General features: G+C 37.0%; 1 protein-coding gene and 1 long non-coding RNA gene across 3 annotated transcripts in view; one reads left to right on the top strand and one right to left on the bottom strand.

Annotated features, from left to right (window-relative positions):
- LOC135738384 (uncharacterized) overlaps positions 1 to 24,124 on the bottom strand; it is a 97,090-nt gene that overhangs the window by 12,419 nt on the left and 60,547 nt on the right. The window lies entirely within an intron of this gene.
- Positions 1,816 to 12,685, top strand: tfap2b (transcription factor AP-2 beta). Of its 2 annotated transcripts, none has more exons than XM_065256408.1 (7): positions 1,816 to 1,896; positions 4,296 to 4,748; positions 5,831 to 5,891; positions 7,478 to 7,697; positions 7,975 to 8,093; positions 8,630 to 8,771; positions 10,772 to 12,685. In XM_065256408.1, exons 1-7 carry the CDS (start codon positions 1,816 to 1,818, stop codon positions 11,070 to 11,072), a joined length of 1,377 nt encoding a protein of 458 aa, XP_065112480.1. In that variant the 3' UTR covers positions 11,073 to 12,685. The 2 variants fall into 2 exon arrangements, with proteins under 2 accessions (XP_065112480.1, XP_065112481.1); XM_065256409.1 differs by lacking the exon at positions 1,816 to 1,896 and adding an exon at positions 2,706 to 3,757.

Raw genomic sequence — 24,124 nt, forward strand, 5'->3', positions numbered from 1 at the left:
ACTTTGATGCTCCTCATCTCATCATCAGATTATGAGACTTTATGGATTTCACCGACAGGGACACATTTGCATTTAGACTGATTTATTATGACTCTCATGTGATGTAATGGCTGAGGTCTTTTATGACGATATTTTTTACAAGCATCTCGAACCCTTAAGAAATTATTAATAAAATTTATAAATGTAAATAAAACATGTAAATTCCCATGTAAGATGGAGCTATGCCGATGACCCTTCTGAAAAAAAAAACAATTAAACCAATACAGAAAATTCTAATGGTTTTCATTAAAATACCAATAGGAACCATTAGCTTTTACCATTAAAACCACAACACTGTAGTGTGTTTTGGGGAAAATTCCATTAGAACCAATAGAATTTCTGTGATGGTGTCTTTTGTTGTTTTTTAGCAGGGGAGCCTACTGTATAAATCTGTGTAAATGGATAATTGAAGTAAAGCAACCCTAATTCCTATCACGAAACTCAGTTATTAAACAAGTCCTGTACTTGTGTTGTTTGCAATAAAACACAAACCAGAGCATTCATAAAACTGATCCTGTGGCTGGATGTAAAGGCTTTTGGGATTACGCGCAGCTCAAACTTTGTAGTTTTCACGACACGTGTCTGTGGGCGTGGCATGACAAACTCGACAAGAAAGAATATGAGGTCCAGTTTACACAGTAACACCACGCGCTCTTGTATCTGCCAAACCAATCAAATTAAACCCTAGCGTTGTTTAAAGTATGTACAGGCCTAACCTAGGAATGTCCATTACTGACTCAGTTGTCGATTCAAACAAACCTTAAACGATTGAGTTTTTAAAAACCGAAAGGTGTGCACGATGATACCTATTAGGAGGCAAGGACAGCGCGAGGCCTAAAATCTGCTGGAAGAAATCTGCCAGGAACACGACTGAGATGTTGGTCTAATGAATCAATGTCAAGGACATCACGATAAGTAAGTACTCGAGAATTGAGATAAACCTATTAACTTGGAGACGTATTTAGTCTTTTGGGGCGTAATACAGACAATGCGCTTACTGGTAATGTTAACTAATACAACAACCTACAAAAAAGTACAATCACATCACATCTTGGACAGTAATACCATTTTAATATTTTAACTTGCATACCATGCACTGGTATTGTACAAGTTTTTGTCCACTTAAGCAGCAGCGTTTAAGTGTGTATTTAAAAAAACGGTCGGTAGGGGGCGACATAGACTACTTTTCAGCCGCATCATCTGATCACAATCACTTGCGTTTAGCTTGCGTTAATCATATTTGGGTTAAAGCATGACAGCGGTTTGATAGAAAATATAATTTTAGTAAAATATCTGACTAATCAGATGCTATACTATTTGCTAAAAAGTTAAAAATAATTAGTATGTTAAATTCTAAAGGACGCGTAGACGAATTTCCTAACGCGTAATCTTTAGATTAATAAAAAATAATACAGTTATTTATAAATGGAAAGTAAACACAAAAACATGTTTATTAACTTTTGCACAACTTTTTATTATTCATCAATAAGAATAATTGTTTTGCTGCTTTATTAAGCTGTACAGCTGTTGCGTTAAAATTTCACTGCATCAGTTGACGATGAAGCTCGAGATCTCAGCGAATCCCCCCGCAGCAGATTTACATTCAACACAAAGTCAACACACTTAACATTACATTCACTGTATCAACGCCTTTACAGCACAAACACAGTTAAAGGAATCACAGATTATTCGTATGAGCTTTACGTTTTGAGTGAGTGGGTGAGATAGAGTGAGAGAGGAGGAGAGAGAGAGTTGAGATCTTCACTCCTCACATGAATGCACTCGTTATACAGGGATCAGCGCGCGAACATGCTGTGGAAACTGGTGGAAAATGTCAAGTATGAAGATATATACGAGGTAACGAGGACACAGACTGCACCAGCATCTCTATTTTTATACTGTTTGATTTATATAACGAAAACATTATTGGGTTACGTATGACGGTAATTTCATGTATTTATTTTTTATATAGCCAATATATGCCCAATTTATTGTCGGGGTTTATGCTGCTTATTGCAGTAAAAATGTAATAATTAAATATTGGTTTGAAAAGAATTATTTTTATATATATTTCAGTAATTCAGATTTTATAGACATTTTAGATAATGTCGTTTTATAGTAATTTCACATTCGCGATTTTGTACCATGGCTGTAATACCATGACTTTTGATAAACCTTACAATTTTAGTATGTTACTTTTCCTTTAAATATAAAAAAAATGTGTGTGCTTAACGTAGCCATGTAAATAATGAAAATTATTTAAAAGAAATTATTTGTTACATTTTAAATACGCAGCCTTTCAGATCCAAATTATTTAATACTGTTTTTACCCTTTTACGTCTTAATTTTTGTATTTGAATTGTTTACAATATACGTAATGTTTACATCACGTATAAATTTAAAATTATATTCTACGCGCTAAAAAGCTAATCGCATGAATTAATCGAGTTATCCGATCATTTTATCCTTAAGATACTTTTAAAGATTTATGAACATGGAGAAACAATCCCATTCTCCCATTAGGAGAATGAGGGGCGCAGTGTCACGCGTGGGAGTCCAGTGGATTTCCCTGAATGAGCTCGTCCAGCTAGTGGGAGATCCTCGTGGTGGCTTTTGGAAAAGCCTCGCGGGATGTCGACCCAGAGAGTCACACATGGCTTTTCTCTCACAGTCACCGTCACGCGTGTAATTAAACACTTCGATCCCAGCCCGTGAAATCGTCCATTATACGAGAGCTTTAATGGGACACCATTAGAGGAGGACTTTAAACTGTCACCCAGCGCGTGACTGCCGGTAGAGACTGTCTCATCAGCTAAAATCTACCTGATTTTACCTTATGAACTTCTCCCCATGGGACATATGTTAGGAAGAGTTTAAACTTCGATAAATATCGAGGCATGTTTTAAGGGTTTGTTGATTGTGAGCGTTTTAGGTGGAATATGAATATTGTTTAAGTAGCTTTTATGAGATTATTTCACCACAAAGTACGCAGAATATGGAAAACTATAACATCTGGATCTTGCTTTTATGATTTCTATGTTTACATTGGTGGCATGTGTTGAAATGCTAAGCATTATGCTGAGTATGGAGCTATGCTTATGTGGTTATATGTGGTGTGATGATAAAATGCATTTGCAAAAGTGAGTAGCATATAGTGTTTGGGAATGATGAGGCCTCTGTCCCATCTGCCCTGTTTAAAGCAGCTGATTCCGTCTATTCGTTTGTTCTGTGCGAAGATAAATGGACTCAGTCTGCACACAACAATAACATAAAGACAACAATAGCAAAAGAAAGAGGTCCAGACCCGTGTATGCCGGACCCCAAACAGAGAGGGGAATAAAACAGGGCACGAGTGTTTCCTCCTCCTGAATGAACGTCACTTACAGCAGCAGCGCCTTCACGCTCCGCTGCTCCCCACTGCTTTAAGTATTCCCGCAATATTAGAGGAGTCATGAATAACAATTATTCTGGGGAGGTGTAGTGCGGCGCGCGGACGGACCTCCACACTCTGGATCAGAGCGCGGGATCTAAAGGGACAGAGGTGTAGATTTGGAGAGCCAGGTTTCTGCAGGAACATCTTTTGAGCTAAATTCATAAGTATTGGTCATGAGGAGCGCGTAATTTTCGAGCGAGTGTCGTGCTATCGCGTGTTCTTCCTGCTCTCTGCGAGCTGGCGTGTTTTTCTGCCCAGATGTTGGTGCACACGTATTCCTCCACGGTGAGTTTGATCCCATGAAGGGCAAATACTTCTTTATATTTCAAATAGAGCATGGATGGCTTGTTTTTGCTTTGTACTATGTATTGCTTTAAGTTTTTTATGTGTTTGAGTACTCGTGTCCCAAAAGTTGCTACACATGAATCCGTTTGAGAATATGCGAAGTCTTAAAGGCTTATGGGTGCAGATGTTTGTTGACGTTGACCAAAAAAATGTATGTTTGGTATTGTTAAAGTGAAAATTCCTGAATCCTTTTAATCATAAAGAAGCTATGAAATTACCATTTCGTAAATAAACCGTTCAGTTAAAGTTCTTAAGAGCTATATTTCCTTCTCGCCTTTTATGGTGTGCAGAACCTTTCTTCACTACAAAAAAAAAACTTTTCTGCAACAAAAAGTCTCAAAAAAGATGTAAAATGTTCTTTATAGAACCTTTCAGCCCGACAAAGAAACTTTCGAACCCTTTTTTCAACTGTATGTAATCTAAGCACAAAGACAAATGTTTGCATGGATTCGTGTTTATATTATTTTCTCGTTTAAAGGACCGCCATGATGGGGTACCGAGCCACAGTTCTAGACTGTCCCAGCTGGGCTCAGTGTCTCAGGGTCCGTACTCCAGCGCTCCGCCGCTATCTCACACCCCTTCCTCGGACTTCCAGCCGCCGTACTTTCCCCCGCCGTACCAGCCGCTGCCGTATCACCAGAGTCAGGACCCGTACTCACACGTCAGTGACCCGTATTCTCTGAACGCTCTGCATCAGCAACAACAACACCCGTGGGGCTCCCGTCAGCGGCAGGACGTAGGCTCGGACAGCGGATCTTTACTGCCGCAGCCTAGAGCCTCGTTACCGCAGCTCTCCGGTTTGGACCCCCGGCGGGATTACTCGACCGTCCGCCGACCGGATGTGTTGCTCCACTCCACGCACCATGGGCTCGATGGCATGGGAGACGGTCTGTCCCTGCATGGCCTGGCGCACAGCATGGAGGATATCCAGGTTGGTGAAGACAGTATGACATCTATTTAAATACTTATTTAATAACACATAATAACCAATTTGGAGATTAGTTTGATTGTTGCAGTTAAGATTATTTTAATATTTTTATTTAGGTTTGATTGTCTTTTTTTCAGTTCAACAGAGCTATTTTTTGCGCTTTTGTTTAAATTCAATTTGTTGTCTGGTATGTAAACTTAAAATTTCATTGATTTGTTATAAATGTTTTGACGGATTTGTATCTGAACTTTTTGGCAACAGAATATGCTTTTGACCCATATGTTAAATAATTAGAGCCTTTACGATATAAATAAGACGCAGAAATTAAATAATTCGGGTTTTTTTGTCACGCACATTTTTAAGTTTTAAAATTAAAACTGTGGAGACAAACATATTAAATTATTAACCTTAGGCATTAAGTAGAATATCACTGCGTAAAAATGCTGAAGATTACAGTGTCACCAAAACTCTCCAAACACAGATGACTGCTGAGCTATTATCTGTTTATTTTATATTTCTAATCATGTTTTTATCAATATATCTTTGCATAAATCAAGTGTAATTTTGGCACTGCAAGTTTCTTCGTCATCTACATTTTAGGATTAGGCCTGTCCAAGTGTAGTTGACTGGGTAGGATACTGTATATATATTCTGAGGTTTTTAGCAGAATATTACAACGTAAATTGACATGGCCTGAGGCAAAATATTTAATTTTGCGTTTATTAACAAATTAATCAAAGCAAGTAAAGTGTAGTTTACATTGACCACGAAAATTGTAATTCTGAATCACTTGGTAGTCAAAAGGTAGTCTATAAGGAATATATTTAATTGGGAAATCGGCAAAAATTGAATTTGCTAATAGTAATATTTCTTATTATATTAAACCATTTCAATATTCAAATATTTCACCATTTCAAATACCAAAGCTATTTTTCCGATTCGTTTCATGTTTGATGCCGTTTAATTCACAATTTTTTTTTACCAAAAATGAACAAAAGAGTCGACTTGCTGAAATTAAACAATTAAATGTAACGAAAAACAATAAGTCAGCTTTTTATTGTTTCATACCATGTTGTGATTTTCAGGCTGTTGAAGACGCAAACCATAGCGGGATGAACATCATGGATCAGTCAGTCATTAAAAAAGGTAAAATAAATTATTTGAAAACTGATATTAGTACTGTATTCACGTTAATGACCAAAAAAGTCTTGGCTTGTTGTAAAAAGTCCTGCGATCGGATCACTGGCTGTAGGGAGGAATCACTGTTGTAGGTTTAGGTCAAACATCCTTTCAGGTGAATGCACCTTTCCAGATATATTGCGCATGCGCAGAACTTCATCAGAGATTCAAATGATGTCACCTACTTATTCTCTTAAGGTTGGACGCCAAACCCGAACCAAAGTAAAACTTGAGGCCAATCAGTTTTATAATCTTTTATCGAAGTGATCATTTAAAAAGAACCATTTTTCTTCTTCTTCTTCTTATTATTATTATTATTAGTAATGAATAATAATAAGAAAATGTCTCAGTTGATGACTACTAAACAATTTAATAAAACATGTCAATATTTATTAATTATGGTAAAATCTAGATTTTTGGACAAATATCTGCAAAAATGAAATGTAAAAGCGACATATTTTCTTTAAGGATTACGTTTTGACATATATTTAGCTACTCTAAGATATATCATTCATTCAGTACGAGCTTGATGTCAGTAAGAGCTCAAGCAACACTCCCTGGGCTCGTGTTAATATTTGTCCGTTGTGAGGGACATTTGCCAGTAATTTAGTTAACGGAGAATGGGCCTCCCAGAAGAGACTGGCTTTAAGTGGCCGCGGTGATGGATGACTTCGTGAGCACCGATCTCGTGAGCTCGTTTAGAGCTCGTTTGCTCTATTATCCCCTGTAGAGATCTCCGGGGCTCGAGCGCTCGTTACCCCATTAGCGCTTAAGTTAGTAGACGTCGTTTGACGGCCTGCACGTGCACAGTGACTGTGTGGTTAAGGGCTGAAATGAAAAATAGGTGTTAATGTAATTGTAGGGCATGCACGCGTCAATCACCAATCGATAATATAATAAATGCGAGTAGTAAATAGTCTGCAGAAATGTCACTGTTCTCACCGGGGGGAGGTAAAGCTGACAGGGATGTGACTGAATGGAGCAAATACAAAAATGCGAGCTGATAATGAAAAATATGACAGCCATGGAAATTAAGTTTGAAATATCTGTTCAACAGAATCATTTCTCATAATTGATGATGAGAAGATGCGATCATACATTACAAAAATACGACAGGCTGCCCTCACTTTTCCATACGGGAGCACGCGCTGGCAGCTCCGGGCGCGTGCGGAGTGACCCGGGCCAGCCTTACGGCACTTTTATTTGCCAATATTTTACGTTACATAATAACCTCACGGGCTTCTAGAACTGACCTTACACAATATTTTACAACGATTACCATATGTTGTCTCATTATTAGTCTGATTTAAACAGGTTAAATTGTTCATTTTAGCCACTTAAAGCACTATTAAGCAAATGGGTTCTAATTCCAGGGAACACGCACAGGCTACAGATAAAACTTATACATTTTATATCCCTTTGCATTAAAGCATTTTCCATATTGTAAATTAAGGTGTTTTTATGCTGTACTAATTTTGACAAACCATTCCCAATATGTTTAGGCCTACAATGAAGAATATAGCTCATTAATCGTGTTTGTTTCTTTCGCACAGTTCCCGTTCCACACAAGAGTGTCGCTTCTCTCATGATGAGCAAAGATGGCCTTATCGGCGGGGTCAGCGTGAACGTCAACGAGGTCTTCTGCTCGGTGCCCGGTCGCCTGTCGCTTCTCAGCTCCACATCCAAATATAAAGTGACGGTCGGCGAGGTCCAGCGGCGCCTCTCTCCGCCCGAATGCCTGAACGCGTCTCTACTCGGCGGTGTTTTGAGGAGGTGAGAACATCAGTGGATCCATCAGAACACACATTATAAATCAAAGGTTAAAGAAAAATTATAACATTCAATTGGAAACACATGACCTGAAGACATTTATTTTGAAAATGTGACGTTTATAGGTCCTTAAAAAAACTATACAAAGAGGAAAACTTGATTTATTTTTATCTAAGGTTTTTAAATTACTCCTTCCAATAACAAATTTGTGTTTTAGTTTTTGATATGTTTGTCTATTCGTAATAAAACGCATATCTAAAGCACGTGTCTTTCTGATCAGAGCGAAATCGAAAAACGGAGGGAGATCACTGAGGGAAAAGCTGGAGAAAATCGGCTTGAATTTGCCTGCTGGGAGACGCAAAGCAGCGAATGTCACATTACTGACATCTCTAGTAGAAGGTAAAAGAGGGCATCTGTTTCTTATTCCACTGCTTTTTTAATATATCATCAAATTTACCGTGAGGTATTTAAGAGTTTAGGCCCCTCAGGTGAGCAAACAAACGATACATTTTAATGGAACACTAATGTAATATTTTCGTTCGTGTTTTTAAACATTACAAACACTATATTATTTTAACACTGCAATTTAAGCCTTTCAAAATGATCAGGTGCATGCAGATCCAACTGCAGTCTAGAAACAATATAAATGAATTTTCATTGCCTTAAGAGTTTCTCTATAATCTGGCAATTATGAGAGTGAGAACACTAATCTGTTTTATTTTTTCTATGGGCGGTGCATATTTAAATAACAAATACTAAAAGACTGGCCAACCCGACATTTTAACCAATGCAGCTAATTTTATCTAATTTATTTATTGCGGTTGTCTGATTTCTGTTACATCGCAATTCTTCACTTTGTTAATATCTCTTCCTCCAGTTTAAATGCATACCGGAGTAATTCCTTTTAACAAAATTATATATTTTTTTATTTCCAGGGGAAGCTGTTCATTTGGCTCGGGACTTTGGCTACATTTGTGAAACTGAATTTCCCACGAAGGCCGTGTCTGAATATCTGAACAGACAGCACACAGATCCAAACGAATTGCACTCGCGCAAGAACATGCTGCTCGCCACCAAGTACGTACATATCTAAGTGTTTGTTTATGTTGAATGTTGCGCGTTCATCGCGAGCAAGGTAAACGCTTATACCGCCCTCATCTGAACAAATGTGTAGCCACATTTCGTGGTGAATATTAAATCCATCACGGATTTCTGGGGAGCGTGTCGTTTTGACGGCTGTCCGCTTACTGCCTGGTGCGTTTTGACACATCTAGCTGGTTTCTAATGAGGCGGTTCAGGTCCAGCAGAAACGCGCGACTCTTATCCATCTCAGCCTGGCACCGAGCTAGAAACTCATTATATTTAAGTGAAATGTTTCAAGTCTTAAAGTGCCAGCTTTCCCCTTGAAGTTTTGCCTAAGGTCATCCCTCCTCCCTCGCTTCTCCTTTCACAGTCTGTCTGTCAAAGTCCCGTCAGTCAGCCCTCGCCCCCGCCCCTGCGCGCGCCTCGGGCACTCGCGTTCTGTCGCTCTGGAATGAGAGAGAGAGGGGCGCGCTGCGCTTTCCCGACTGGACAACAAGGCTGTTTGTGGTTCTGAGCCGCGAATGTGGGTCAAAATGTGACAAGCCCAGACAACTGCAGATGCCGCAGTAGGGCACTGCAACGCTGCCAGTTGAAGGCATTTGAACTGTTTGTCACAAGTGACCTTTTACAGATTGAAGTATGAACATTTGTCTCAGATTTGTATTTGTGGTACCATTACGCATAAAAGCTCAATTATTAACTTGAGACACATATAGTCAGCTTGCTGAGAGGATAATGCAAATTCAAATCTTAGTTGGAACGCGTCCAGTTGAATTGATTTTAAATTACTGCATCCCTGGAACTATAAAAATTGTATAATATTGCAGATTAAGTTTATTATTGTGCCAGATGTCTTCATTGCAGACGGTTCAGAGACATTGAAAGGTCACTGGTGTTCAAGCAGAGGTTAGGTCATCTGGGCACATAAGCTAGAAGTTTCCGCTGATATCATGATCATTGGTTCACCATAGCATCTCTTTCAAGATATGACGCTTGCTAAAAAAAAAAATATTCACTAGTAAAATACAATCTCCCAACAGACTGAAAGTACTTATTTAAATTAATGTGAAGCAGACTCAAAAGTAAACCACCTGTGCTGGATTTGCTTCCTCTGTATGTCTACGTCCCTACATGTATTGCTAGTACAAGTGCAGTTCCTTTTAAATGAGACATTACCAGTCTTGATGATGATGTGATTACTTGCATTGTTCTTGATTACACTGTATTGGAAAAATATGAGACCATAATGTGATTAGGGATGAGAAACATGCGTTTACATATGATTTAGGGACACTAGAGAGCTATAAAACTACCTCAAGTGTAAGTCTATATTTACTAATACACCTGTCAAGTGTTTTTCATTGCTTATGCTACACCAAGTTAATCAAGAACAAGCAATAACATCATCCTACTAAGAGACTAAATGATTTGCACAGATTTGGGTCTGATACTCATTTTATGGTAAAAATTTAAATGGTACTCATGCAAAAGTCTTGGTTTATTGGTTATTTATAGATGAGGGATTTTTGAGTTGCTACAATGGTGGCTTTGATATTATGTATGACTTCTCTTTATGATCAATCTTTCAGACTTCGATAAAAGAATATGTAAATCAATATACTAAAGTAGGAATATCTATACTACTAAGTTGGTTTCTTAGTGAAATGAAGCAGACTTTGATTTCATTACAGCTTAAGTTAACTTACGATTTAAATTCTTTGTTGAAAAATATATGCAGCATGAGCAAGTGGGGCACGTGTCCTGATCTGTTAGAGAATCAAGAACACATGCTTATACATTTTAATATGTTGTAATGTGCATTAAAAACATACATGATGATGTCCGGTTATGGAATTGGAAAATTGTACTAGAATTACAGTGCAATTGTAATTCATCCTGTTATTTAACGGAAAATGTGGAAGTAGAGCGTTGTCTGACTTAAAGTTATGAAACCCAGTATATAATCTCTGTTTCTCTCCCTCTTATCATCGCAGGCAGTTGTGTAAGGAGTTCACAGACCTGTTGGCTCAGGATCGCACTCCTTTAGGAAACTCTCGGCCTTCGCCCATCCTCGAGCCTGGAATCCAGAGCTGCCTGTCACACTTTAGCTTCATCACGCATGGCTTTGGTTCTCCAGCCATCTGCGCCGCCCTCACAGCTTTGCAGAACTACCTGACTGAAGCACTTAAAGGTCTCGACAAGATGTTCCTGAACAACCCTACCCCCAACCGACACACGCCCGCCGACGTACCCGGATCCAAAAGCGCAGAGAAAGAGGAGAAACACAGGAAATGAGTTGGAATTACAACAGGATATCAAGGAAAAGGGGCTTCAAACGAGTCCTTGGAAACATTATGAGATTCTATAAACTCTAGTTTTATGACATTGCATTTTACATTCTGGTGAGACGGTGGAAAACAAATCGTGGGAAAGCGAAGGAAATGCTACCATAAAAGACTGGATGACACATCTCTGCTGTGACTCGTTCATCAGTTTCATCTCATATGTGTGAGAATGTTCGAGGAGTGTGTGTATGCGTTTTTGTGTATAAAAAACGGACATATTACATGATGTTAGACAGATGCTATATCACACAAGCTGACCTTTACACAAATGAATCTCAGTGTACTCACCAGCAGGAGCGTGGGTACAGTTCAAATATTGTTGTGGACACTTTTATCTATTATATTTAAATACAATAATTGATGGGGTCCATTGAACATTGCTGAGATGTTAGTGGACTATGTTCCATATTATTTACAGAATCTATACCCTAAAATACACAGAGTCACGTTTTATCCAAAAACTGGAAAGCAGATTTCAAAGAGCGACTAAATGTTCAGAATATAATAGACAGAAGTGCACTGTTAAAAAATGCAGCATTTTTGGCAAATCAACATAACAAATTAAAAATTAAGTTTTGTCAACTCAAGTCAAAACTTAAAATAGTATGTTGAATTGACTTGCAAAACAAAGTTGTTTTAACTTCATGCTGCATTTATTTTTTTTACAGTGTGTGATTAAAAATTCACACAACTATTCATTATGAATGAAATTTTCAATCAGACCACAATTAATTGAAGACATTTTTTGGCAATGTTTATTTCTTATCAAGAGATTTTTATATTAAACATTGATGCCACTTGGCTACAAAAAGTGAGAAAAAAATGTTAACTGAAAGCGCAAATCTAAATGGTTTTGGTTGCGTTTACTTAAAACTGCAGTTGCGCTTTCATGCTGTTCAGTAATGTTAAATGTGAGGACATTGTCAGTGAGTCAACATGGCAATCAAGTTAAAATCATTATCGTTTCATTGACATTTCCTCTGTTGCTTATCTTTTTTTTTACTTTTACATAGACCTAAATGAACATTGATAATTCTATACGTTTTATGATTCATTACCTAAATGGAGGACCAAGGTTTTAAAAGCCTTATCAAAAAGACTTTTGAAACCAGCCATAAAATTGCATGCCTATATTATTGGCTTTATTAGGCTAAATATGACTGGGATAAGGAGGTGACCGCGCTTGCTGAAATACTGGCACGCGCATATTTTCACGGGCTCACCTCACCTGGTGCACATTCCACGCTCGTGGGCAAGCATTTTTTTTATTACCGGAAGCTGGAATACAACCTGTCTGTCAAGTTAATACTTGGTTAACTCTGCGTGAGAGAGGTTATTTTATTTATGTTTGTATATATTTATTTATACTTAATTTAATGGACGTTTGTACATAGACTGGGTCGTCTATTTGTGACTCTCTGTGCGTGGGTGAACGCTTGGTTTAGATAGCATCTTGTAATTTTTGTTTCATAGATACGATGTTATGTGGTGAAGGGTAGAAGTTGGTTGATGTCTGGTGATTTTCATTTTCCTCGAATTAAAAATAAATCGTGTTTTATTGTAGCTGCTGCTGTGTGGTTAAGTCAATGTTCTACGTGATGCAAAGATTATCATTTAATTCAAAATCACATAAGAGATGTTAACTAAAAAATAATACAAAATAAAAAGGAGAAATTAAAAATTTAGGTTTTTAATATTAAATGACAATAAAATTAAATTGTGGCATTAGTCACTGGAAGTAATTTATTCTGATTTTCTCTATTTTTAAGAGTGCAGGCAAATAGTAAGACCAGGTTTGTTCTGCCCCAAAGGCGTTTAACAACATCTGAATTATGATGGAGGATTATTTTTTCCTTGGTTGAGAAAAGTAAAGAGCTTTGATCATCTTGTTGGTCATTTCTTCTGATAACAGATTAATCTAGCGGCAGCAGAACCGCATCTGATAAAGAATAATATGAAAAATGTTACAAATTGCTGTAGATTAAATGTCAATGCTGTCATGGTGATATAACAAAACAAATTGCAACAAACAAAATTACAACAAATCAAAGCGTTTTTATCCAAGGTATAGGGGAGAATGTGCGAAATTTAGAATATTATTATGTTATTATTATTATTATTATTATTATTATAAACATCTAGTAATTTTTTTTACCATTACACTGACTTATCACGCAATTAGTTCAAAATCAACAAATCACAGAGATAAGAAACGGAATCCAGAATTCTAGTTTAAAGCAAGCAAGGAATGCCAAAATTTATCGAAAAACAATCGCTTGAAGCCGTAAGTCCGTAGTCCTGGCTGTAAAGGGAACTCATATCCCGGCCGCAGGTCAAACCCCCGCGAGTCCCCGAGCGCATCAGCTCGCGCTGGTGTATTTAATGCGGAGGAGCGCGTGGCCCGCGGGTTCCGTCGCGTGACTCCTCATGCGTGAAGTATTGTGACCCAGGTGCAGCACCCGCATGTCCGCGAGCGACGTGGATCTCTACGAGATTCAGAGATTTTTCTTCAGCAGAAAAAAGACTAGCCTCGCACTCACCCACGGGACCTAAAACAACACAAGCCGAGATCTTTCATCCTTCCCTCCAACCAGGTTCTTATTACCCCTAAAAAAGATGCTTGCAACAAAGCCCAAAAGACCAAATTATATAGGCTATATATATATTATTGGTGTTTATAGTCAATAACGATTATTGACCTTTCCCAACAAAATACAGTTATTATTAACAAAATAGTATTAAGTAACAAAATAATAATAATAAGAATCACAAACATCTACAATCAGTGGTCTATATTAATAAAAAGGGCTCTTAATTAATAGGCCTAAACAGAATGTTTATAGCCTAATATAAAATGTAACATATGGACGATTTTTCTAAATTTTGCTTGGAGGTGTCCCACTCAATGGAAATTTAAACATTCCTAATACTCAATAGACCTAATTATTTTGTTTCTTGTAGGCCTCATTGTTAAAAGAGAGGAAACAAAGTGCAAGCACAAAAATAATATAACAAAATAAAATAAAACGCACCATCAATGTAGTAAATATAGGCTAGTAAATGTTCACTTTTCGGGCGTCCCAAAACTAAAAGCATCAGACGAACGCTTTAAATCTCATTGATGGAAAGTCTCATTTCCATCATCATTATATTTTTCGGGTGTGAGGGGACAGACAAGAGGGTTTGTCTGAGCGCATGTCCCTGTGCTCCCTGTCACGCAATGGACTGTAAAAATGGTTTATCCAGACACGCGCCGGGCGCGTGTAATTCCCGCTCGAGGCTCGTGACCGCGGGCAGCGCGAGCCTAACTGATCAACCTGGATATTTCATTATTCATTAATTTACTGTTTAACAAATCCCGCTCATTATCGCGTGAGCGGCTGGCAGGATCCAATCGTTTGGTGTCAGGCGTGGAGAATTGGCCCATTTGATCCTGAGCCGCTTTTTCCCTGCGTGTATTATTATTATTATTATTTTCAACATCCCGACACGGCTCGAGATCGACCGTCATGAATAATAAGCAGCGCGAGAGCTTGTCGAAGCCCGTTGAGCGTGACACCGCCCGTGGAAAAGTCTAGGCGTTTTTAATATAACCTACACCCCCCACTTCAGCCACTATTTGGCAAAGACAATACAACAAGTTGATAAATAAACAAAATATGCGATTATGGCAATGACACGCACGCGTCCACCGTGAATAAACGTCAAAGAAAAAAAGTAGGCCTAAACACCAAACAAGTTAGAGGTGCAAGTTATATAAATGCCACATAAAAATTTCCAAATGTACCCAAAATCACTACAATTACCTGATAAACCCTTTTGATGTTTGTTGAAATGGCGCGTGGTTGAAGAAATGTGGACGGTGCAAGTATTGGCTAAAGTTAGCAAAATAAAATCGCTTAAAGGGATAGTTCACCCAAAAATGAAAATGTTGTCATCCTCATGTTGTTCTAAACCTGTATGAATTTCTTTTTTCTGACGAACACAAAAGAAGATATTTTGATAAATTATGGTAAGGAAGCACACAGCTGATTGTAACCATTGACTATAGACGGTTTCAGCAGTAACAACAAAACAAGCGGCTGTCGTGGTTTCGGACGTAACTTCCGGTAAACTCCGCTAACAACAAAGTTCTTTAAACGTAGTTTATTTATATAACAAGCAAAAAACAACCTAGGAAACCAAAACATTTGTTATTTTCAACGAGGCATTTGTTCAAGAGATCAGTTTAGCAACTAGTCAGACCATTAAAAAACGGAACAGGAAGTAAAGTTTGGATCCAGAGGTGTATAGGGTCAGCGCACGTGCGTCCGATGAAACTGTCTATAGGAAAAACAAATATAATGGAATTCAATGGGTACCATCAGCTGTGTGCTTACAATCATTTATTAAAATATCTTCTTTTGTGTTTATCAGAAATAAGAAATTTATACAGGTTTAAAACAACATGAGGATGAGAAAATTATGACAAAATTTTCATTTTTAGGTGAACTATCGCTTTAATAAACCTTTGAAATATCAATGCTTTTGCCAAGTTTTTTTTTCCTCAGATTACACACTCTTACTAATAATAATAATAATAATAATAATAATAATATGTAATAAAACAATAGCAACATTAAAAGAAAACGTAGACATTTTACAAATTTGATTTCCGTATTCTCTTCCTATGCCCTGGGTACATTACCCAAACCCAACACTAACATTTACACTACAAAATACTATTTTAACCGTCAACCAAAAGCTGTCCCAATATATGGACATTTACATTACTCTCATATTGTACAGAATGGGGAAGCACATTTACAGTAGTGTATGGTTAATCATTGTCATCATTTATTAACCGAGTATGATGTTGTTAATGGCTTTGCATAACTTCAGTTCGATTTAATGGTCCATTGAATCAAAACACCACCCATGACCTCTTTATTCAAACCTGATCGCACCTAAGCACAGTCTCCCTATGAAAGTTTGCCTGCAAGCAGCAACAACTTGTGTGTGTTTTTCTGGAACCCTCCCATACGATTTCAACTTTTATTCGTTTAGCTAACATTGACACACACAAACACACACACACTCATAAAACCACAATGCTTGCCTTGGCAGGACTGGTTTTATTTGATGTGTTTGTGGTTTTGCCTCATTGGGTTTGTGTGAGTAAATGATTGATTATGTTTGGCTTTGATGTTTCTAACACACACGCTCATAAACAAGTATAATCTTTTTCCTCAAAAATCTTGCACTGACTTTTGCCATCCTATTCAACATTTTAACTGCAACACATATACTTTTCTTAAGAGTCTCATTAGAAAAGACAATCATTTACGGCACTAAATACTCATCAAAAATATTTAGCAAAAATATTTTTTTCATTTACATGATTCTGTTTTGTTGTTTTAAAAATATGCAAAATACTTAATTAAAACAATGATCAATTAAAGAGAGATAAAGGGAAAGATATGAAGATGAGATTTAAAGATTTTTGCACAATATTGTTCATGCAAAGGTCATGGGTTTGATTCCCAAGGAAAACACATACTGATAAAAATAAATAAAAATGCTTAAATCCACTTTGGATAAACACATAAATATAACTGTAATGAGATATACATCTTATTCTAAGGTGAATTTATTTAATCTCTAAAGTAAAAGAGAAACATTTATGTGAAGATAATTAAAGATCATCAAATTAAATGGACACAATACACCTGAGCACTCACCTGTGTTTCAGGTCTGTTTGTTTCTCATACATACTTCATTTCCCATAATGCATCACTAGATTTTCTCCATCCCTGTGTGTTATATTGTGTGTGAGAGTGCCTCCAGGTTTAACTTGCTAATGCATTGGTGATCTCTCTCTCTATAATGTCCCACATACACAACACTGTTTCCGCTCTGGATTTAATGGGCTCTGTGGGTGGTGGGGGAAAATAAAATGAGCCTTGGCTGTAATATAGGCCACTTTTTGAAGAAGAAAAATATTATGGTTGTCGTATGATGAGCTTTATTGTGTTTGTCTGGGACAGTCTGTTGAACATATATTTACCATTATAAACTGTGGTGAGATTAGCAGACCCCTCTCTCTCTCGCTCTTGCTCTCTTTCTCTCTCGCTCGCTCTTTCGGCTTGGCTGATGTGACCTTGTATGCTGACTAAATCTATGCCCTTGGCCACTGTTATTTACACATGGATGAACACACACATACACACATAGACACACACACAAATATTTGAGGCACTTTTTGAAACTCTGGCAGGTTGAATATTTGATTCTTTTAAGTGTGTCAGTGTAAATGCATTTGACACACATCCTATACGTGGACTGTATGTTATATTGTATTGCATATAGGCAGATGCAGCAGTCAACATGGTGGTGCATGTCTCTTGCAACATAAGCACCATAATATTAGTATAACGTAATAATCGTAGTATACAAACCATTGCATTTATAAAAAATTTGCATGAATATATTTACATTTAGGCTTTTATCCAAAGCTATACAAGCTATACATTCTGCCATGTGATCAAACCAACTTGATTTCACAGGAATTTGCATGTATTTTACAAGTTGAGTGAATCGTACAAAAAATATTTGGTAAAAAATAATAATGATACCCCACCCCAAAACCGTCTCCCTAAAACCAACATCACCTGGGTGAAAGCAATTATGAAACCACGTAAAATATGTACTAATTGCCACAATATGGATCGAATCCATGACTTTTTGCACTGCTATCGCAATTCTCTTAGCTACATATAACTTTTAAATCTTGTGTGTGTGTGTGTGTGATATATAAGAAAAGTGGAAATGTGTGCTCTTGTTAAGTTAGTGAGAAACATAAGAATATAACTGTACTGTAATATATATGTGTGAGTGTGCGTGCATGCATGTGTGCGTGTGTTTGTGTTTGGTTATAGCAGTGCTGATGTCCAGCAGATGTATATCTTTGGCGACGGCAATACTAAACACTGATTGGTTGAGACAATATTTCATCGAGCAAGATGCTCAGCAGTGTGGACAGCATATATGTGTGTGTATGTGTGTGTAAGTGTTTAAGAGAAAGTCGCTCTCCTCCGCTATGTGTGTGAGAGAGATGAGGATATCTTGTGAAAGGCCCATCTGCCCCGGTGTCTGCCCACCAGTCATACTGCCATCACAGGCAATGCCATGGACGCCTAAACTCTTACTGACAAGGACCCCTAGAGTGCAGGATGCCACCTAATATAAACAACACTGGCATTGCTCTTGCATATGACAGTCTGTGATTGTGTGTGTGTGTGTGTGTGTGTGTGTGTGTGTGTGTGTGTGTGTGTGTGTGTGTGTGTGTGTGTGTGTGTGTGTGTGTGTGTGTGTGTGTGTGTGTGTGTGTGTGTGTGTGTGTGTGTGAGAGAGAGAGATAGAGATAGAGATATCCATTCTCAGATTCTCTGTGCCTTTTTATTTCTTGGCTTCAATTAGTTTTTTTCACACTTATTATTTAACAAAACCTATTTATGGTAAGGAATTTGTTACTTTAAAATAAACCTTAATAAAAGGCATTAGCATTTCACAAATACAATACAAAGAAAAAATATACATATATATACTTCAAAATATATATTGCTCCTTCTATGCATATTTAAGCTGATTTTCACATGAATGAATGTTTAATACGCTGACCAATCACATCTGTTTACAAGCATCAAGCCATGCGTTTTCAGACAAACCTCTAACCTGTGCTAAATCACTGTAATGCACTGCATTCACAGGTGTATACATTACATTTACGCATTTGGTAAATTTACAGTGCATAACAAGGTATACATTTTTATGTCAGCATGTGTGTTCGCTGGGTTTGAACCCATGACCTTTCGCAGTACTTAGTGCTTACACAATGCCATATTGCTTTATTTCCTATTAAATTTAGACCATGTATCAGAATGTGAGAGTCCACTGAGTTGGAATGCAGTTTTGTCTTCTGTCTTTGTGTGTGATTTGCACATTCAGGTCAGTCTCTGTCAGTCTCTGTCTGAACTTTGATTGACAGCTGCAGTCATGATCCCCGAGGGTAACTTACTTGCTCCTACATGCATCTCTCTCTCTCTCTCTCTCTCTCTCTCTCTCAGTTATTTCTGATTGGTGTTCCTGCATTTATAACAATCATCGGCTGCACTTCTGCTATAATAAAACATGCTTAAATATTTTAGAGCCCCACTGGGGAAACTCACTATTATGATGAACAACTCACAGAAAAGACTTAAATACTGTACAAGATAATTGTGTTAGGATATCACATTCAGTTAAAGTTTATTCATGCACAAGAATGCTCCAATAATGCTTTTTACTGCACAGAAATAGAAATTATGATTTAAAGTTAGGACTGGATATAAGATAAATTTGTTTTATATATATAAATATATATATTGTTGTTTGGTTCAATATAAACAATGACTAGGTTTGTTCCTTTTAACCCATGGGTTGAAAATAACCCAACATTTTTAGTGTGTATCTGAAGAATGTGATTTTTACAGTTGTATTAAAGGGGTCATATTATGAGATTTTTTTAAAGAAGTAAAATAAATATTATAAAACGGGCAGTTCTGGTTCTTCATTCTGATTGGTTGAAACGCGTTCTAAGCCGTGATAAAATACACCGGTAACCTCACGGTTCAGACCACATTACATAAGTATCACTGCGCCACTGTTACTGCGTATTGATTTATGAAAATAAACACCACAGTCTTAAATCATATTTTTAATTTGTCTACAATTGCACAATTAATGGCGATATCCAGATGAATGTCAATAAATATTGTTGAGTCATCTCGTCGATAAAGAGAAAACGTTGTCTGAGGATTTTATAACTCAAGTTCATACGTCCGCTATTATCCACTGGGTGGCGATCTTACCCAACTTAAACACTGACGCATTCACTGAAAACACCGTGTAGTACTGTTCATCATGGCTCCGTCTGAATCTGATCTCTTACTAAAGTTCTTCACAAAAATTGAATTATCTCCGCTTTTAATAAAAAAAATTGAGAGGTGATAAGAGATCAAATGAAGGTAGGATGAAATGTTTTTTTGTTTGTTTTTGTTTCAAAGCGGATGGTCTGTTCTTTCATTTGATATTTTATGTTTATATAAAGAAGATAATTTTCTGGAAGGCATTAAACTAAAACTGGGTGGCAACTTAAAAAAAAAAACGCTGACGGGGAAAGAGTTCAGCATGCTTCCAAGCATATTTGATCATCACTTCAACAGTTGCACGATATCAATGTTAATGTATAAATTAGATGAATGGTGATTTATAAAATAAACACCACAGTCTTAAATCATATTTTCATTGTGTCTTTGCTGTGTCTGTGTTGGTTGGGAACTGCGCTCTGTTTCAGTCACACTTGATTCTGAGGAACTACTTTGTTTGGCGGAAGAGTAATATTTGTACTAATATAATTACAACTTTTTTGGGTTTTATTTTATAAAATCCCACTAACGTTATGCATATGAAGTAACCGTTTTATAAACGCAATAAACCCCTCGAAGCGTTGGGTTACCAGTGCATTTTATAACAGCTAAGGGGGTTTAGGCACTCCGCTTCGCGTCGTGCCTAACAACGCCCCTTAGCTGTTATAAAATGCACTGGTAACCCACTGCTTCTCGGGGTTTATTGCTTTATTTGGTGTCATCAGAGTGTATAGGTGAAGTTTTAGCTCAAAATACTCCATAGATAATTAATTATAGTATGTTAATATTGAAATTTGTGGCCTGAGCAAATGTGTGTCGTTTTTGGGTGTGTCATGTAAAATGCAAATGAACTGATGAAATGCAAACATTGATCACAATGATGGTGCACTGTAAAAAAATTCCGTAGAAATTACAATAAAATTATTGCAGCTGGGTTGCCGGTAATTTACCATAGATTTAAATGTATGTTATTTACTGGCAAGAGTTTGTTCAAAGTTAAATAAATTTTAAATATTAACAAGTCTTTATCTTTAAAGAATAAAACTATACAATAACAGCCTCATGCAAAGCATTCTGGGAATCAGAAATCATCATCAACCTTTTTCAGTTTTTTGCTTCAGATTTTGTTTCCCAGAATGTTTTGCTGTTTTTTTTAGTTTTACTCTGTAAAGACAAAGACTTGTAAATGTTAAATGTTCATTTAACTTTGAACAAAATGTTACCAGTAAATAACATAAATTTAAATCTACGGTAAATTACCGACAACCCAGCTGCAATTTCTACGGATTTTTTTACAGTGCATGTAAGAATCCTATCCTAACAAAACATACATCAATGCTTATTTATTCGTATGTATAAACCTCAGTTGTTGTTTTTAAATGACCCTTATGTTTTGTGGTCCAGGGTCCAAACGATACATTTAAGGCTGATCATTTATCCTCTTTTTGCTTCTTACAATAAAGATGCTTAGCTGCTGCATTGTAAACGGCCTTGTCAAAGAAATCATAAATAGCAGTGCTTACTGTGAGCTGTGCTCTTATGTACAATATAGCTTTAAACTGTTCAATACTTTAATAACCAACGCAAGCTGCATTACCGGCACATGACAGATTCACAAACCAATCTAAAATCACTCAGTTCTGCGTTCTGAAAGTTACAGTAGATGTTTATCTTAAAAGAGATGATTTCTTACATGATCCTTTTAAAATATTATTTCAGATTAAACCTTCATCCCACATTTCTACTTTATCAACATGTCCAAGATTTAATTTGATATATCAGTAAGACACTTCCTGCAGCTCTGAATGTAACTGGACCTGATCAGATCTGCTCTGATATCAGTCCAACAGCTGAAATAAATAACACCGCCCGTCAGATCACACAATATAAATGTATATCTTTCATGGAGAAAGAAACAGAGGACTATTGCAGAAAATGTTTCTCTTGTAAGGACAAGCTTGTAAAACTGTAAGTTACTGTAATGTCATAAACAGTGTTGAGGTGACGCATTACAAGTAACGCGCATTACGAAATAATATTACTTTTCTGAAGTAACGAGTAAAGTAACGCATTACTTTATAAATGTACACATAATATTTGAGTTACTTTTTCAAAAAAGTAATGCAAGTTAAAAATAAAATAATGTTAAACTAAACATATTAACGTAAAATAACGCACTCCTGAGCGGGAACAGTTTGAGTCAGAAACGGAGATGGCAGGCCAGAGCTTGACATTTCTGCGATCATAAAAAACACCTGCAAGGCCTGAAAGAGATCAAGCCTCAGCCAAGTAAGAAAAAGTAACGCAAAAGTAACTTAAAACTAATGTAAGTATTACTTTCCATGGAAAGTACCTAAGTAACACAATTAGCTACTTTTTGGGGAGTAACTTGATAATGTAATGCATTACTTTTAAAAGTAACTGTCCCCAACACTGGTCATAAATGGAGTCATTGCAACCCCTCCGCCATAATGATATGTGCACAGTATGGTTAATACACTGTAAAAAAATGCAGCATGAAGTAAAACAACTTAATTATGCAAGTCAGTTCAACCTACTTTTTAAAGTTTTGACTTGAGATAAGTCTTAGAAAAACAAGTTAAAATTGTTTAACTTAATTTGTTAAGTTAAAGTAACATAAAATATATGTTGATATGATATCCTTATATACTAGTCAACATTTAAAGTTGTCCTAAGACAAGAACAGGTATTGGGTATTGGTTTTAGACAACTTTAAAAAAAGGTTTTGATCCACTTCAAATGTTGACTAGTGTACATTAAGGGCGAATAGACCATTGCTTACTGCATTGAGTAATAACACCCTATCCACACGTCAGTATGCTCCAGTGGGCTTCAATCTGAATCAATCGCTTTCTCATGCACCAGACATAACTAAATGAAATCAGGTCTGATCACTTAAGAAGGTCAAAACCAATGCACTAACAACACTGAGGTTCAATACTAAGGTTTAGGGGTTTGTTTAAATTATGAGCAATAGTAACACTGACACTCCTCTTAGGAAACACCACTAACAAGTGTGCATAAGTGTGTGTGTGTGTCTAATGTCTTAATAAGAGCTCGGTCACGCTTCTCCCTGTTCTCTGTGATGTGTAATAGTCTCGGTCTGCTCAGGGTGAGAGTCCGATCTGAATCCGAAGCGTTACAAGGGGCCACAGTCAATTCTGCCGGTAAATCCGTTAAGAGCCGGAAATTAATTACCTAAGCAGAGCCGGAATGATTCCAAAAGAAAAAGAGTGTGAAAGACAGAGAAGACGCTGAGACAGCCGACAGAAGGAGGTAAAGGAACGCTACGAGTCACCAGACTTCATGTTAAGCTTGACTGACTAATTATTGCTTATAATTTGCGTTTGGATTAATTAACTAATTAGCTGGGAATGTCTGAAGGCGTAGTGCAGTCTGTGCATGTCAGGCTGAAGACTTTAATTATTGTGATGTTTTTAATTAGAATCTGCAGCTGAGTGAGACACAGGGACACACACACACAGCGACACACACACACACACACACACACACACACACACACACATACATATATACATATATATACACATACACACACGCACGCACGCATATACAAACATGCATACACAAACAAATATATACATACATGCATATGCACCCCCCCACACACACATATATGCATATACATACATGCATACACAAATAAATATATACATACATGCATATGTACCCCCCCACACATATATGCATATGCACCCAACCCCCCCACACATATATGCATACACAAACATGCATACACAAACAAACAAATATATACATCCATGCATATGTACCCCCCACACATATATGCATATACATACATGCATACACAAACAATATATACATACATGCATACACAAATAAATAAATATAAACATACATGCAAAAACACAAACAAATATATACATCCATGCATATGTACCCCCACGCACATATGCATATACATGCATACACAAACAATATATACATACATGCATACACAAATAAATAAATATATACATACATACATACATGCAAACACAAACTAATATATACA

This window comes from Paramisgurnus dabryanus, chromosome 12 (genome assembly GCF_030506205.2).
Source record: "Paramisgurnus dabryanus chromosome 12, PD_genome_1.1, whole genome shotgun sequence".
NCBI classification, from domain to species: Eukaryota; Metazoa; Chordata; class Actinopteri; order Cypriniformes; family Cobitidae; genus Paramisgurnus; species Paramisgurnus dabryanus.